General features: G+C 43.3%; 3 protein-coding genes and 1 long non-coding RNA gene across 4 annotated transcripts; 2 read left to right on the forward strand and 2 right to left on the reverse strand.

Moving 5' to 3' along the window:
- Positions 1 to 2,367: 2,367 nt before the first annotated feature.
- LOC147045927 (relaxin-3 receptor 1-like) lies at positions 2,368 to 3,783 on the reverse strand. Its single transcript, XM_085930133.1, has 3 exons — positions 3,580 to 3,783; positions 3,037 to 3,480; positions 2,368 to 2,970 (listed from the first exon to the last, which is right to left on the reverse strand). The coding sequence occupies exons 1-3, from the start codon at positions 3,781 to 3,783 to the stop codon at positions 2,368 to 2,370; spliced, it is 1,251 nt and encodes a 416-aa protein (XP_085786259.1).
- LOC147045928 (uncharacterized) lies at positions 2,832 to 4,282 on the forward strand. The gene is made up of 3 exons (XR_015068207.1): positions 2,832 to 3,193; positions 3,269 to 3,453; positions 3,607 to 4,282. It is a non-coding gene; the product is annotated as an uncharacterized LOC147045928 (long non-coding RNA).
- Positions 4,283 to 5,273: 991 nt separating this feature from the next.
- LOC147045929 (cyclic AMP-responsive element-binding protein 3-like protein 3-B) lies at positions 5,274 to 9,537 on the reverse strand. The gene is made up of 9 exons (XM_085930855.1): positions 9,442 to 9,537; positions 8,861 to 9,122; positions 8,503 to 8,633; positions 7,840 to 7,944; positions 7,635 to 7,741; positions 6,589 to 6,657; positions 5,989 to 6,073; positions 5,667 to 5,760; positions 5,274 to 5,458 (listed from the first exon to the last, which is right to left on the reverse strand). Exons 1-9 carry the CDS (start codon positions 9,526 to 9,528, stop codon positions 5,274 to 5,276), a joined length of 1,125 nt encoding a protein of 374 aa, XP_085786981.1. The 5' UTR covers positions 9,529 to 9,537.
- A 2,119-nt stretch (positions 9,538 to 11,656) lies between these two features.
- LOC147045930 (elongation factor 2b) lies at positions 11,657 to 16,806 on the forward strand. The gene is made up of 14 exons (XM_085929466.1): positions 11,657 to 11,928; positions 13,054 to 13,268; positions 13,352 to 13,533; positions 13,602 to 13,813; positions 13,889 to 14,067; positions 14,154 to 14,259; positions 14,326 to 14,578; positions 14,647 to 14,842; positions 14,920 to 15,043; positions 15,146 to 15,388; positions 15,478 to 15,831; positions 15,892 to 16,074; positions 16,137 to 16,269; positions 16,415 to 16,806. Exons 1-14 carry the CDS (start codon positions 11,926 to 11,928, stop codon positions 16,606 to 16,608), a joined length of 2,577 nt encoding a protein of 858 aa, XP_085785592.1. The 5' UTR covers positions 11,657 to 11,925; the 3' UTR covers positions 16,609 to 16,806.
- Positions 16,807 to 17,055: the final 249 nt, after the last annotated feature.

Below are 17,055 nucleotides of genomic sequence, written 5' to 3' on the forward strand. Positions count from 1 at the left end.
ATTAGATGGAGCACATTTTGTACAATGTGTGCGCACAACTGTTCTCTAATTAGGAGCCACTTGGAAATGTATTCACTTGTTTGTTTTTCAAGAAAAGCTTGCAGATAATATGTTCATCTAAAAATACAATCTAGTTTCCCAACCTTGATTGAGCCAAGGCCACTGGCGGAGAGGAAGGATAGATATATTGATATAAGACTTTCAAGAAAAATAATAATATTTCAGGTTGCTGAAAACCTGAGCGATTAACTCGTTTTTCAAACCGTCGCCTTTCGATAACAATTCTTTGCGTCAGAGTTAGTATTCCGTCAAGGACATCAGAATGTTCAGTCGTCTGCAAAGAGACAAGCACGGCCCATTAAACATTTCGCAACTCTTCCTCTATGAAGTGCTGAGGTGGCGGCTGTCATGTTTGCAAAGGCTCTGCTAGCAACGCATTGCTAAATAGACAAAAATGAGTTGAGCTAGCAAGTTCTGAAAAGATGCTGCGGAGGTCAGCACTTGCGTTCATACCAATGGAAAATCTCGAGTTATAATATGAAATGAAATATGAAGGAAGCGAACTCCACAGAGGAAGGCCTGAGCTAAGATTGGAACACCGAAACATGCTCATTAATTCATGATTCTCTGTAATAAACTCAGAAATTCTGTTTAAAAAAAAAAAACCATATTCTTTCACGACTTCTAAGACCTCATTTAATTTTGCTCCTTCACTGAACTCCTTTTAAAACCTTCTTAATCCACAGTGGCATCAATTGATTGAAGATTTCACCCTCCCCTGACTCACTTCACAGCCAAAATGGATGTTTTTGACAAAATCTAACTACATCATTAGTAGAAATGACTGGAGTGGATTTTGTTCCTTCAATATTGGTCATGTGACTTGTGCCAACACGAGGACACTAATGCATGCTTTTATCACAAACCTAATTGAAGACGTTAATGCCTCTCTTTGTGGTCTTCCTTAGAAGAGCATTTCATGTCTACATTTAGTACAGAATTCAGCGAGCGGCACGACCAAGACCAGAAGCATATTACATGGTTTATAAAATCTCTGCGTTGGCTCCCCGTCCGTGTCTTTCGATATTGAGCTTAAGGTAAAAATGATTCTGCCGCCAGCCTGTCACCAACAAGCGTCACTGTCGGTATGACCTTTGGTGTCGATCACTTGATCATTTTCTTAAACCAACACATTTTCCTTCATCTGTTCAGGATGCAAAGAAAGATGGTCTGTCTATCACATCATTAAGCTGTGATTGACAGTCTGTGCCTCAGTGGCCTATCATCTTCAAAAAGCCTCCTGCTGGGAAATTATTAGATCAGCCCTGACCTGTTCATCTTGGTAAAAAAAAAAAATGGACATGTTTAGCTGGGATTGTACAATGTAGGCTCCCTGAACATTAAAATGCATGAACGGTGGATAGAAAATCTGCACAACCTTGTCCGAATGATAGATCTTTATTATATAGAACAGCCACATCCTCACTTAGAAGAGGGTGTGCACACTTTTGCAACTACATCCTTTTAAATCTTTATCTTTTTGACTTCTCCAGCATGTTTTTTCAACTGGTCGTACAAGTCCTATATCACATTTAATGGGTCAAAAACGTGAAGTGATTCATCTTGGCTTTTTTTTCTTTTTTAAACATCACAAAAACCTTACAATTGAACTCGGGGGCGGGGTATGTTTTTTTATTTTTCGATTCAATGGTGACTAGTTTTCTACGTGACCTCTTTTACAAGCGTGAAGAAGGATGCAATTTGGCAAGGTAATTACCGCCAGAGTACACACAATGGAGGAGCAGGCGATTGTCTGGCTGGTATTTACATGGCCACCATTATCTGTGGGCAGCTATACTGTAGATGATTATCTATGTTCAGACTTGAAAGGTTGCCAAAGGGCAAAACTGCACGACGGGCCTGTGAGTCTTCTCATTCATCCTCTGGGGACATGGCTTCTCATTGCCGAATTCTTGTCACGTGCCTTTCTTTATTTAATGTCACGATATTTATGCATGTAGTATGTTTTTCAGCGTCTCACTCGAATACGCACACAGAGGGAGGCATCGATTATGGCTGACCATCTCTCGGCTGCAGTGAGGTAAATGAAATAAATTTCCGTTGTTGCTCTGCAACACATGCACTTCTGATGCATTTTTTAAAAATATAATCAAACCATCTGTAAGCCGTTTAAGTATCTGCTACATTCTTGGTAATTAAGTATTAATGGAGGCCATTTTTCTTTCTTTTTTAAACAAGGTAGAACTTCAATTATTTGCAGGTTTTTTTTCGATTCACAGTAGGGGGTCAGTCCCGATTCTTTGCAAATCGGGTTTTCTGTATTCCCAATAGACTAAAGCCACAAAATTACATATTGTCTTTGTGTATCATGACCAAGCTGGTGGGTGCTACCTCTCCTTTCCTCCCCCTCAGGACGTGATTGAAAAGGTTTTGGATGGGGATCGACACTCGGAGCAGAAGCTCTTTGAGTCCTGCTCGATATTCTTGACGGATGAGGCAGTAGAGGACTGGGTTGAGGCAGCTGTTTGCATGGGCCAGGCACACGCTCAATGGGAAGGCGTAGGCCTGGGCGTTGTAGAAGGCTTTGCTGAAGGGCACCAGGTCCAACTTGATCAACACGCCCCAAAGCGTCAGAGCCTGGTTGGGTAGCCAGCAGATGAAGAAGGACAGAACTACGATGGTGACGGAGCGGGTGACTTTGGAGCGGCGGCGATGGCGACCACGCTCGCATTCGGATCTGTCTGCCACGGCCCCGCCCATGGCGCTGCACACCACGCGCCGGCTCAGGATGAACTTCAAGAGGAGGAGGTAGCACACACTGATGATTATCAAAGGAAAGACAAATCCCAGAAGCACTTTTTGCAATTGATAGAGCCCGAGGAGTACTTGAGGATCCAAGCGAGCGGAATCGGAGAACCTCACAAGGCAGAGCTCATCGTCGGCCGACACCTGTGAACGCAAACATTTGGTGGTCACAAAAAAAAAAATCTGTACTGCTACAGCATGTCAACAAACCTGAACGGTGGTGGAGTAGATGGAATGAGGCAAGGTGGCAACCAACGAAACCACCCAAATAGCCAAACTGGCCCACTTGGCTCGAGCAGCCGCCCGCCTCGGGCTGGCGATCTTCAGAGAGGTGACCAACGAGTGGTAGCGGGTCACGCTCATGGCGGTGAGAAAGAACACGCTGGCGTACATGTTCATGGTGGTCACCGAGCTCACCACCTTACACATGACCCTTCCGAAGGGCCAGCGGAAGTCCAGGACCGTGTCCACGGCCCAGAAGGGCAAGGTGAGGACAAACTGGAGGTCGGTAAGCGCCAGGCTCATCACAAAACAATCGATGGAGGAGTGGTGGTGACCTCGGTGACGGAAGTGAAGCAGGAAGAGTGCCAGGAGGTTACCCACAAGACCCAGGACACATACCACCAGGTAAACCAAAGCGATGAGGACTCGAACCTGAAGCGAAATCTGGTTTATAATCGCCACCTGATATATTTCTCATAATTGATTTGATCAAATATTTGATCAGATTCAGATTTGAGCCTGCACACTTACCGCCGTGTTGGCACCATCTCCGTGCAGATCCACAGAAGATTCCTTGGAGAGGATATGGAGCCAGCAGTTGAGGGACAGGTTCAAAGAAGCCAGGTTGGACCCCGCTCCGCCGGGGTTGACCAATTTGGAGAATTCACTCTCGTCCTCTTCTCCCCCACAAGCGCTCACAGGTACCGATTCCGAGAGGCTGCCGTTGCTTTGCATGGCTCGGACGGTCAGACACTTTAAAGGCAACTCAGTTTCTCTTCAGAATTTGTGTTGCAGTGGGTAAGAAAAAAAAAATCTCCATTGTCCTTATTGTGTGGAATGAGTTATTTCTGATCAAATGAGTGAAAGCAAATAGGCTGTCATGCCTTCTCGAGAGCTTCATCGCATCCTCCCTCCCGTCTGCAGGAGTGATGCCCAAGCCATCCAAAGCCTTTTATACTTCACTCATGTCATGTTCACCTTTTGACCATGTGGGGGCGCAATACTCAAGCAGGCTGAAATCCCAATGGTCCAGTAGTGTTTCCTAACCTTTATTTAGCAAAGGTAGCCCAACATGTATTTGACTTGATAAAAAAAAAAAAAAATCTCACAACACACAACTAAACAATGATGTCAAATTAAAAAAAAAAAAATTACAAGTTAATTACATTTTCACTTCACATTGATGTGACAATGCGAGACTTGATATGTTTTTTTTTTTTACTCAAAAGTTCCTTCGGGCTGTCAGGTTTTGGAATGAGAATTTGAATGATGGCTAATTCGCATTTCTTACAAGCCACGGTTCTGCTTTAATTAGCAGAATGAATGCACCGCCATGTCCCCATATGCAAGAAGGAAGAGAGGAGGTCACGTTCCCACCACATATTTATGACACCGTTTCTTTTTTATTTATTTATTTTTATTCCTTTGAACAAGAACTGGCACAGATTAAAAGGCTCTTCGAGTCAGGTTTCAAATCAAGTTTGAAGCTGCTCATTTGTATTCTTCAAAAGCATTCTACTGCACTTTTTTTTGTCATTTCCCACGCTGATGAATTCTCCCAACTTGACCCCATGCTTTTTGAACCAGGTCCAATTTCCGCAAAACATAAATAAATAAAAAATGATGTTTTGGTTTGTTTCTGCTGAAACCGTTTGCTAATATATGCACTCAAACGATTGCCATGAGGGAAAGTGGCTTCGAGTGACTAAAATTGCTCCTAATATTTGCTTTTATGCCTCATTTACCTCACTCATACGAACGCTAATAACGTGCTTCGGCACCAAGGACATTCGCTGCCTTTTAATCTGATGAAGAGAAAGAAAAAGCTTTTTATTCACATTTCCACATGGAATAAACATAGTCTGGAAAAACAATAGTGTCTCTGACAACATTGTACTTTCACGGTTTTGTCTCATTAAAATGAACTCCCATGTATTTGCGCCATTTTGCTACGGCTTCCCCTACAATAATAGAAGCGGTTTTAGGGGGTTGCAACAAAGCGAGCGCTTGGTTTTGCCGACACCCCCTCCCCATACAGCCACCCTCCAAGAAAAAAAAAACAAGCAAGGACTAGCATCACCACAATCCATTCTCTGCCAGGTCAAAATAGCTGACCTCCATCAAGTTGAACATGTTATTTGCGTGTTTTGACAAGCACTTCAATGCTGATTGTCCATTTTGATGCTGTGCCTGTATGCCTTTGCAGTGTCTCTCCTCCAGAGGCATCAATAGTCATTGCTTGGCTTGTGATCATGCTGCTGCCACGCTGGCAGCTCCCCCACGGGCGAATGTTTCAAAAGCTGCTCCACTACATTACGGAAGGTCGACAAACTCCCGGAGAATGAGAGGAGGTGACGCGGAGGAGCGACCTCTTTCACTTCATCGAGCGACTGCAAGGAGCGTGATGGCACTAGGGACATAGACGTGGAAGGGAAGGTACGTTATGTTTTTGTGTGGAGGAGAGAGAGTCAAAGCCAGCACGGCCTTTTCTGAGATCAGATTTGACCTACGTTTTAAGTTGTAATTGTTATTAACCAATCAGATTTGTCCGTTTCAACGCTGCATTTTGTTTACATTCAAACTTGAGCGGCCATCATGAATACGTCCTAAATACACACCTGATGTCTCAGTGTACTCTCCTTGGCTTAGTTGACTGTATGAATCCGGCTTCATGTTTGAAGAAATAATAAGAGAGAAAGAGAGGAGTAAAACCTGCACAAGAGGGCGAGGAAGGGCGGTTAGAAAGTAAAAACATCCACAACTTTTTATTTTTTATTTTAACACAACGTGCAGCCACAGATGCTTTTCACGCATTTAGTTTGATTAAGATTTAAAAAATAATCAAGACAACAGTAAGCCACGGGGCTTCCATGGCCAGCTGCTACCTTTAATATTGTGATATTGCATGTAGATAATTGTAAACAATATGGTGCAACTCACCAAGAGGCAGGTCCCTCTTTGTTTTGTTTTGTTGGAGCTGTTAGGGTGGAGCGCTTGGAGCTGGCTCAGCTGCTCCAACAGGGCGCTGATATGCAAAGACAGGTAGCAATGTGCATTTATTTGAATGCAGACTTTTTATTTGTACTTTGAAAAGACAAATTTGTGCTTTCTAATTTATTATCAAAATATGCAGGTTAATATTTTCAGCCTCAACGGATGATGACGCAATGCAAAAAAGCAGACGATATGTCACTGGTATTAAACGGAACTTTTTGAACTTTCATTTTATCTTGACAGCCTCCCAGATGAGTTTTCTTCTCATTTTTTTATCAGTTTCCAAGGGATGTGCCATTTTTCATAATGTCACCGTCGGGCCATATTTTCTCCATTAAGACGTGACTACAAAAATGCTAGGAAATGCATACGAGAACCTCTGAACTTTATTTTGGGTTTAGGAGAGGCACTCTAAACAAACTTTTCCAATCATGTATAGATTAAAAAGGGGTGTGTCGACTTTTTATATCCACGTTGTTACATAGCGATTCCGGTCAAATATCACATCCTTTGGTTCTTCTCTTGAACATTTGAATCTTATCTTACTTGTTTGTTTCCTCCAGTCTCTGGATTTTTCTCTGCAGTTGGAGGTTGTGAGTGCTGCATGCAGACATCCTAGCCAACGGAAAGGCACATTCAATGGGGAACAAAAAAATTCTCATGATAACATGCTGCATTGTCTTCCCCCTTTTTTTTTTTCCACCTCTCCCTTGCCAATAGCTGCTTGAGTTTTATCTCTCTGTCATTTTATCAATGACTCCAGCCCCTTCTTTCTCTCTGCTTCTTCTTGTTTCTCATCCACCATTATCACTTTTTCAACTGAGCTGAGTCATGACTGATAACAGCACCCCGGCGATATTCTCTGCTTGCGCTTGGCTAAATTATCCCAATGAATGCTGACTCGGCGAAACAACAGCCGGATTGTGAAAGCTCACCGTTCGTTATGTTTTTCCTTTGGTGATTATAAAGTGAACATTTTTATGTCGAATGTTGCCGAGTGGGACGTTCGGAAATTACGGCCGAGGAGTCTTCTCACTTTTGACAGTGTATGGGATTATTTTGATGGCCACATAAAATTTTCTGCCCTGTTATCCAAGCTGTACTTTATATTGTAACAAAGTGAAATCTCTTCAATGTTGTAAAATGAAAGAAAAGAACTCTCCTTTTTGCACATAAGACTACAAAGTTAGACATGAGTGAAATCAATAGAACAAAGAACAACATCCAGCTGTGTTGTTTCTTTGAGGCTGGCTTTGTCGCCGACCAATTATCGGTTTGCCAAATGATGTGGGTGAAGTGAGTGATTGGTAGCGGCAGACATGAAACAATGCAATGCATCTAATGATGATGATGATGATGATGATGCTCGCGGAGGTGTTGGAGGAGCGTGGGAGATGAGGATTAGTGGCTGACAAAGGTTGGTTGCTATAGATAGATTACTTTTACAGTATGTTAGTTACCAAGCGTTTGGGTAGAGCATCAAATCCATGTTGCTCTTTTGTCTCATTTATTTGTTATTAAGGAACTTTGAACTTTTTTTTTTGACTGAGAAAACAGTTCCTTTTGAGGTTGACAAATTGTTGCGTTCATACCGTGCCTCCAATCTGTCCACGTATTCCCTCTTCTTTTTGCGGCTCTCTTGAGCCGAGCGCTTGTTGCGTATTTTCCGCCGGATTTTCTTCAAAATGCGTTCTTCACACTTGAGATGAAACACAATTGAAAAATATTGCAAATAAGTTGCAGCTTCCGCCAGAGGTTGTGCAATTCATTGTGTGTGTGTGTGTGTGTTTCGTTCACCTTGGACAGAGGCAGCTCGCTGGGCAAGTTGATGCCTTCCTTTGCCAGGAGTTTCTTCTCATCCTCATTAAGAACAAGCTCTTGCAAAGGATGCTGGGGGATTTTCTACGATATCAAAATGTCAACATATTAAATATGTTAAGAGGACAGCTCCCCTGGATTGAACAATTTTCCCTTATTGAATTGTGCACTATGTGGAATATGTGCACCTTAGGGGCATTTTATTAAGGAATTGTAATTGGATTTCAGGCTGAGAGATTTCTTGGGTCAAATATCATACTTTTCGCACCTTTTTAAATTATTTGATAAGAATCATTACATTGTCTGGTTTGCGTGTGGGTTGCTTGGGTTCCGTTCACATTGAATGGTTGTCTGTGTTGTCCCGAAACAGTGTCGCCTTGAGATGCAGGTGACAATTTATATTGGCGACAGACACGTGTCGAGAGTAAAGTGTCACACTCTTCTTTGTGTGTGTCTCTGCGTTTGTATTATACTGCCCCCAGGTGGCCAAGATAAGCACACTAGAAGGAGCAGCACAATGTCCATTTGAATAGAGGCAAACAATGTCGCAATTTTTTTTTAATATCCTATTTGTCATGACTGTATGTATTCGAGTTATAGTACTTTTTAACAATTAATTGACTGAAATGTTTCTTTGCTTACTTTTTGACCCAGATTGGATAAGAGCAGGTCTTTAACTGTGAGCGTCTGATTGGACGAGGTTGCGGAACTTTGATTTGATGTGAGGTAATACGCCATTCCCAGCTTTTCCTGGAGGCCGTCCGACTCCCAGCCTGGAAACACAAAAGCAGTAAGCAAACTGTTATTTTTTCACCGACCTAAAGCACCTACACACGTTTTTTTACACGTATTATCGTAATTTTACAGCCGCTATTGGGAAAGGTTAGTCAAATTGTTTCCTCAACTTGTGACAGTGTGGTTTGTTTTCAATGAATCCAACAGCAGATTCCAATGTGTCTTTGGTGACATCATCACTTGTGAATTACAAATAAAATCCTACCTAGATCAATGGAAACATCTGAATTGATTTCATTTTCCTGCTTGTAGGTTGGAAGCTGCATGCATGTGAGGTGAGGCATGTCCAAGCCTGGAAATGAAGTGCAGGAAGGTACTTGGAGGTTGTCCACCAACGAGTCCTCCCACTTGTCGCTGTCCGGCGTACGGGGGGACCACGGCGGGGAGGTCGGAGTTGAGGAAGACTCGCTCCCCCCCAGAACCATGTCCAAAAATTCATCGGTATCTTTTCCCTCCGGGCTCAACTTCTACAGAGGATGGTATGTACATTATGTATAAATTATAACTTGCAATAATTGATTGACTTTTTTTTTTTCTTCTGCTATTCATGTAAAATTTGCTTCTACGTGGACTTGATGAGCCCTCAAACAATTCCATTCATATGGTCTCACTTCTATATCTGAATTTCATTCTGCCATGTTCTTTCTAAACAGCGCGAGTCCACAAACTTGAATTGGCAATTGTTTATTTGTCACACAGCCACATAAGAGAAGACAATTAAAGCATGAGATCATTCTTATTGCATTTATTAGAATCCTATTTTCAGGGTTGCGCTGCAGTACTTACGTCATACATGGTGATGGTCCAAGGAAGGTTGCCGTGGCAACTGCTGGCTTCATCTTTGGTCCTAAATAGCAGGTCAATTAGATCCATCCTAGCTTTTACCTGAAATGAGGAATCTCTTAGAACAAACGATATGGTCAAAGATAGTACAACAAGTATCTTTATTGTATAAAGTGCATACATTTGGGGATTGGTGTGTCAATAAAACAAACAAAATAAACGCCTTAGCTTTCAGCCAGTTATATGCTTGTCAGATATCATACTTCAATCTGACTTTTTTTTTTAAATAAAAAGGTGCAATATGACAAAAATCAAATCCTATTCATTTTCAAACAAATGTTATATATTTTTTTAAATATCAGCCAATTTTTTGAATAACGGTGTAAAAGTGTGTCGTAAAAATGGTAACATGTTAAGATATATATATAGCTAGATTTATACTAAATAAATACTGCTTAATTAGTTGAATTGACCCTACGTGGAAGAGCTTCGCTTTACTTTTTCACCTTCTAAAAAAATGTAAAAGTTCCATTCCTGTTTTGAGATACAACGCTAAAGCCATTTGTCACCCATATACTTACTTTTTTCCACTGAAACCCGAAAAATCTTTTAGGTTTCCTCAAGTGTGTGTCACTCTCGAATCGTGGCCAGTCTTAATAATCCAACAAGTTGATGAAACATCAGTAAAAGAAAGCAGAATCAAAACACTCCGTCGGATCAATACACTCCTCTGCGCCTTGAGCATGAGAATAACGTCTAAGTATGATTCAGAGGACAAAGTTGAAGTTCCATATCACTCATTCCCCATCCCAGCTGATCCGCATCCAATCCAGTGTTTGGTGGCCAGCTCAGTAAACCAATCACAACAAATCGGGCAGAAATTCTCCTTGGGCTTTCACATTCGTTGTTGGGTTCATGTACATTCAAAATAAAAGATTTGAGTGCATTGGACCCGAACCCAAAAAAAAGCATCATCAGGCACTATATTAGCCACCCCGAAACATCTAGAAAACTGAAATGATGAAAAATTACGTGGTAAAATTTCACTTCGTCTTTTAGTTTTGTTTTTCGTGATACTACTGTATGTGTGTATAGTACATACAGTATCATCTCTTAGTCAGAGGTAACACACCGTGTCACTTTCCTTATCTTTACTGCCATAATAAAGACCATCTGTCTCAGTATTTTATTAAGGATACACCCAATTAAGACCTGAATTACATAAGATGTTCAGGAACATGCACGCTTGCAAAGATCTATTATCATCTTTCAAGCGTGACAAACAGAAGGATCGAGAAATGTCTACACACGGATTATCATTGCACCATGCTTAGCTTGACTTGGACGCAATGTTGAATCATTAAAAATGACACACGGTTTAAAACGACACCAAATCATTGATATATGACATTTATTTTACAGCTCATGTGAGCCTACAAGGAATATTTATGACACTCATTTTCAAAAAGACTTGAAATAAGATCATTCAAAACAAAATTGATGCCTTCATTGCTATGTCGTGAAGCCACTGTATGAACTTCTGATTTATATCATTCAGTCTACTGCCACTCATAAATATATTGGCTTGCATTTAAAATCCATTTAGATACATCCACATACGTATTATCAGCACGGTAATAAGGATAATAACAAGGTTGTACTATCTTTATTGTTGGTCTAATCTCAAGTAAAGCGTCTCAAAGTGCACGCAGATATCACAGAATCAGGACATGTCAAGCACATCTCTCAATACCAAGAATAACACGAATCGCTGATCTCATTTATTCTTATGAATTCATGTGTAGTTTTGGAATCAACAAAGACCACACACAGCAGTCGCTTGAAAATGACGTGTGAAATAGGACAATAATAATAAGAGTCATATTCATGCTAATAAATGACCACTAGAAGTCCTTTATGCGAATAAATGAACACTATAATAATTCAAATGAGCAAATTTCTCATTTGATTGACTGGCTGTCAGGTGATGGCTGATATGGAATAACTCTACGTCATTTAATAGTGTGTCATCATGGCAAATCCTTTGAATCTTTTTTCACACTTTTGTTATGAGGTCTACAGAGATCCCAAGACTATGCTTTGCAGCATCGGAAACGTCATCTCTCTGCCTACGCACTTGTTTCTCAATCCATTTCTTTGTCATACTCTGCCCTCTTCTGGTGGAGGTCTGCTATTAATCCAAGAAAAGTCAATTGCGGTTGTGAAGTTTTTGCTGGAAGCTCATTGTGATTATTTAGGCCTTAAAATCATGAAACAGACGTCGCTGTCCACATAAGAAGAATTAATCATCTTTTTTTGGGTCTTTCTCTTTATCCACACAAAGATGCGTGTGGAGGAAGGCACAGTAGCGCCCTCTGGTGTTCAAAAGCCTCAGCGCAGCCTGGCTAAACTGCGGCGTCTCTGCACGCACTTTGCCACCGCGTCGTTCCGCAGCAATAACGTGACGAAGACGCACAAATTGTCAAAATGGTGAGTCTGTGTCGACTCGCGTTATTTTGATGTGTGCACTGAACAATCTGTCGTGGCTTATCAGGAGCTTGACCAAAAAAAAAAAAAAAAAACCTTCACGTTGTTGTTGTTATATGAACGCAACTCGCGCATATCGAGCCCGTTAGGTGTGTGTGCGTGCGGGTATGAACATATATGTGTGTGTTGAGTAGTGTATGTGCGCTTGTGTGATGGATTCAGTGGTTATAAAAGAAAAAATAATCGGGACCAGGCTGTAGCCTCGGCCTAGTTTCTCCACTGACGACCACGGCAAATCATTATTATTATTATCCGCCGTTGCTTCGCGTCATATCCAATAAATGTGATATGATTCAACTGAATCCCAAAAATGACGTAGGCTTCACTCACTCCATAACGTAAAGTGATTCAAATAGAATTAATCAAGAAAGTAGCATCCATTGCGCAATCAATTTCGTCCATTAAATCACGACAGGCAGACAAAATAAGTTAGTGTGGGTTGTCCAAATATGGACGTCTTACGTTGACTTGTTATTGTTGCATCATGAGGTAGGTAACCTTCCCAAATTCGTACCATCATGTTTAGTTTGATTGACACTGATCGTATGTTTATGATCATGATTTACTTTTGAAAATGTCAAACTCAAGCCCCGAGGGCTGAAAAGGAAAGTAAAGGCCATCTACTTTTTTTATGCTAATATGTCTTGAAATTAAGATATTACACTTTTTTTTTTGTAACCAAACTGTTACAATGTTGTCATTTGGCAACAGAAAACTTAAAGAACATACCAATTTTACAAAGGAAGAAATGTTGTGCTTTGTGACACAACTTGTTGTGCTATTTGTGTATAATGGTTATAATTAGGTAGAATGAAGGTTTAGTATAGTTGGTTTTTTTTTTTCTGCTAACGTGAACTAGTCGAGGCTGGTCACGCTGCAAAAAAAAAAAATGCAGCCAGTTTACTGCCATACGACGTTTGTTTTAGTCTGCAGTGCCAGCTTGATATATTCAATTTCCAAATGACTTTCTTTTTATAACCCAACTTGGAACCCTTGCAGAACCAGCGCACACGAATGAAACGCACCTTCATGTGAAATAAACGCAAGCACGTGTCGCCTTTCTACCAGGTTAACTTCACGGTGGACCAGATCCGAGCCATCATGGACAAAAAGTCCAACATCAGGAACATGTCCGTGATCGCTCACGTGGATCACGGCAAGTCCACGCTGACGGATTCGCTGGTGTCCAAGGCGGGCATCATTGCCTCATCCCGCGCCGGAGAGACTCGTTTCACAGACACGCGCAAAGACGAGCAGGAGCGTTGCATCACCATCAAATCCACGTATGTGTATCAAGTCATTGAAAATGAGTCATGTGACTGGATCCTGGTCCAAAAATGAAATTCTCCTTTTCCTGCTGTCGCAGGGCCATCTCCTTATACTATGAGCTCAGCGACAAGGACTTGGTCTTCATCAAGCAGTGCAAAGATGGAAACGGCTTCCTCATCAATCTCATTGATTCTCCGGGTCACGTCGATTTCTCATCTGAGGTTACGGCGGCCCTCAGGGTGACCGATGGAGCCTTGGTGGTGGTGGACTGTGTCTCTGGTAGTTTCCGTCAAACACCTCCGCCGCACGATTCTCCAGTTAGGCTCACCTCTCGTTTGCTCTCGCAGGGGTGTGCGTGCAGACGGAGACCGTACTGCGCCAAGCCATCGCTGAGCGCATCAAGCCGGTTCTGATGATGAACAAAATGGACCGGGCCTTGCTAGAACTTCAGTTGGACACAGATGAGCTCTTTGGGACCTTCCAGCGAATCATAGAGAACGTTAACGTCATTATTTCCACCTATGGAGAGGATGAAGGGGGACCCATGGGCAACATCCTGGTAAGCCGGGCACCGAAATGCCTTTGGCGCCAGCAATGGTGTTTTTCAGAACAACATCCCGTATTTTGTCTTCAGATTGACCCCGTTATAGGTACGGTGGGTTTTGGATCCGGCCTGCACGGCTGGGCTTTCACATTGAAGCAGTTTGCTGAGATGTACGTGGCTAAGTTTGTTGCAAAAGGAGAAGCTCAGATGAATCCGGCAGAGAGGTGTAAGAAAGTCGAAGACATGATGAAGAAACTGTGGGGGGACAGGTACAGCGGCTGACTCCACAACCCCCCCCCCCCCCCCCTCCCCTCCATAACTATTGTACATTTAATAATTCACATGCTCCTCGCAGATATGTCGATCCGAGCACCGGCAAGTTCACCAAGACGGCCACGGGTCCCGATGGCCAGAAATATCCTCGTTCTTTTTGTCAGTTCATTTTGGACCCCATCTTTAAGGTGAAGAGCAGCCGTCGGAATGCCTCACTGAAGAATTCCCGTTCAACCTGCAATTGTCTCCATCAGGTGTTTGACGCCATCATGAATTTCAAGAAGGAGGAGACCACCAAACTCATTGACAAGCTTGACATCAAGCTGGATTCGGAGGACAAAGAGAAGGAGGGGAAGCCCCTGTTGAAGGCGGTGATGCGTCGCTGGCTGCCTGCCGGGGAGGCCCTGCTCCAGATGATCACCATCCACCTGCCCTCACCTGTCACCGCTCAGAAATACCGCTGTGAGCTTCTCTACGAGGGTCCGGGAGATGATGAAGCCGCCATGGGTCAGTAGGAAACGGAACGTGGCTCAAGTGCTCTCCTTCTCTTGTGACATGGTCTTGGCTTTTTACAGGTATTAAGAACTGCGATCCCAAAGGTCCCCTGATGATGTACATCTCCAAGATGGTCCCGACCAGTGACAAGGGTCGCTTTTATGCATTTGGCCGTGTGTTTTCCGGATGCGTGTCCACCGGCCAGAAGGTGCGCATCATGGGGCCAAACTTCACCCCTGGGAAGAAAGAAGATCTCTATAATAAGCCCATCCAAAGGTCAGCAAATTTTAGAAAAAAAAAAAACTTCAAAAGTGGAAGATCTTTCTCAAGGTGTCCTTTATACTCTTATTCAGGACCATCCTAATGATGGGAAGATATGTGGAGCCTATTGAAGATGTTCCATGTGGCAACATTGTAGGCCTTGTCGGAGTCGACCAGTTCCTGGTGAAGACGGGGACCATCACTACTTTTGAACAAGTATTGTTTGCTTCAAGTTGTTTAGACCTTCCAAATGAAATATATATATATATATATATATAGCATCATTAGTGGAGCAAACCAAATAATGTTCCTCCGCAGGCACACAACATGAGGGTGATGAAGTTCAGCGTCAGTCCCGTCGTCAGAGTTGCCGTGGAGGCCAAGAACCCGGCCGACTTGCCCAAGCTGGTGGAGGGCCTGAAGCGCCTGGCCAAGTCTGACCCCATGGTGCAGTGCATCATCGAAGAGTCTGGGGAGCACATCATTGCAGGAGCAGGAGAGCTGCACCTGGAGATCTGCCTCAAGGACTTGGAGGAGGACCACGCCTGCATTCCACTCAAGGTAGGGAAGTCACACCTAGAATCAAATGAGATCCAATTCGAAAGCTTTAATAAGCCTCATTTGTCACCCCCCCCCCCCCCCCCTTGCAGAAATCAGACCCAGTTGTGTCTTACAGAGAGACAGTAACTGAGGAATCAGACCAGATGTGTCTCTCCAAGTCTCCAAACAAGCACAATCGTCTTTTTATGAAGTCCCGTCCTTTCCCGGACGGCTTGGCCGAAGACATCGAGAAGGGCGACGTCACGGCCCGCCAGGAGCTGAAAGCTCGCGCGCGTTACCTGGCCGACAAGTACGAGTGGGAGGTGTCCGAAGCCAGGAAGATCTGGTGCTTCGGTCCGGACGGAAGCGGGCCCAACTTGCTCATCGACGTGACCAAGGGGGTCCAGTATCTCAACGAGATTAAGGACAGCGTGGTGGCTGGTTTCCAGTGGGCTACTAAAGAGGTAGCCATCTGTGGAAGGCGATCCGAGTGAAGTCAAAGGGTTAATTTTCTGATTCTCCAGGGCGCACTATGCGAGGAGAACATGCGGGCGGTCCGTTTCGACATCCACGACGTGACGCTGCACGCCGACGCCATCCACCGCGGCGGAGGGCAGATCATTCCCACGGCTCGCAGGGTTCTGTACGCCTGCCAGCTCACTGCTCAACCTCGTCTGATGGAGCCGGTCTACCTGGTGGAGATTCAGGTTTGCCGAAAGAAATTTCTCTCCCCACTGTTGGTGTCCAACGCCGACATTTTCCTTTTCAGTGCCCCGAGGCAGTGGTGGGCGGGATCTACGGTGTTCTGAACAGGAAACGGGGTCACGTGTTTGAGGAATCTCAAGTGATCGGAACTCCCATGTTTGTGGTTAAAGCCTACCTGCCTGTCAACGAATCCTTCGGTAAGTAGATTACGCAACACCCCCGAGGTTTTTTTTTTTGGGACGTATAAGCACATTTCAGTCGTCATCTTGGATTGTGTCGGGCTCCTCGGCGTATGTAAAATACGGATCGGGTAGCTAAAAGGTGAATGTCATTTCTTTCAAGGATTCACTGCCGACCTGCGTAGTAACACCGGGGGCCAAGCCTTTCCTCAATGTGTGTTTGACCACTGGCAAATCCTCCAAGGTGACCCCAGAGATCCCGCCAGCAAACCCTTTCTAGTAGTTGCTGAAATTAGGAAGCGGAAAGGGCTCAAAGAGGGCATCCCCGCACTGGACAACTACCTGGACAAATTGTAATAACTAACCCTTGATTGACATCCATCTTATCACTCAATTCTTAAGTTTATGGGCACTTTAAAAAAAAAAAAAAATAGATTTGCACCTGCTTTAAAAGTTTGCACAGAAGTCCAATTTGGAGTCTCCACTTGAAAAAAAAAAAAAAAAAAAAGCTTATGCATGTGTTGTTGTAGGCTGGTGGGGGCAATGATATGCTTACCTCACAGGAAACAGTACACCAAGTGCCTAGGCCAAAGGTTCCGGGGAGTGTTGGATGATCAATGAATTCTTTGAATTAGTGGTTTACATCGCCCCTTTTTTGCCATTTTCATCTGCCTCAATGGTGCACTGTGATACTGCTGCAATAATGTCATCAATTGACTGCAAGCAAGAATGTTTCACAAAGTGGTCAAGCTCTCGTTGAACCTCGCTGATCAGAATGAATAAAACATTCAAGTGCAGATGAAG

The sequence above is a fragment of the Syngnathus leptorhynchus genome, chromosome 14, assembly GCF_054491065.1.
Source record: "Syngnathus leptorhynchus isolate UIUO chromosome 14, UIUO_Slep, whole genome shotgun sequence".
NCBI lineage: Eukaryota > Metazoa > Chordata > Actinopteri > Syngnathiformes > Syngnathidae > Syngnathus > Syngnathus leptorhynchus.

What these genes read in the sequence shown, in the direction of transcription:
- LOC147045929 (XM_085930855.1), bottom strand. Translation starts at nt 9,528, where the DNA reads ATGGATCTAATTGACCTGCTATTTAGGACCAAAGATGAAGCCAGCAGT. An exon ending in GCGAGCTGCCTCTGTCCAAG is followed by an intron (nt 7,742 to 7,839) that starts GTGAACGAAACA and finishes TTTCATCTCAAG; the next exon opens with TGTGAAGAACGCATTTTGAA. An exon ending in AGACTGGAGGAAACAAACAA is followed by an intron (nt 6,074 to 6,588) that starts GTAAGATAAGAT and finishes TTTGCATATCAG; the next exon opens with CGCCCTGTTGGAGCAGCTGA.
- LOC147045930 (XM_085929466.1), top strand. An exon ending in TATAATAAGCCCATCCAAAG is followed by an intron (nt 14,843 to 14,919) that starts GTCAGCAAATTT and finishes ACTCTTATTCAG; the next exon opens with GACCATCCTAATGATGGGAA. An exon ending in GCCTGTCAACGAATCCTTCG is followed by an intron (nt 16,270 to 16,414) that starts GTAAGTAGATTA and finishes ATTTCTTTCAAG; the next exon opens with GATTCACTGCCGACCTGCGT.
- LOC147045927 (XM_085930133.1), bottom strand. Translation starts at nt 3,783, where the DNA reads ATGCAAAGCAACGGCAGCCTCTCGGAATCGGTACCTGTGAGCGCTTGT. An exon ending in GAGATGGTGCCAACACGGCG is followed by an intron (nt 3,481 to 3,579) that starts GTAAGTGTGCAG and finishes ATTTCGCTTCAG; the next exon opens with GTTCGAGTCCTCATCGCTTT. An exon ending in TCTACTCCACCACCGTTCAG is followed by an intron (nt 2,971 to 3,036) that starts GTTTGTTGACAT and finishes TTGCGTTCACAG; the next exon opens with GTGTCGGCCGACGATGAGCT.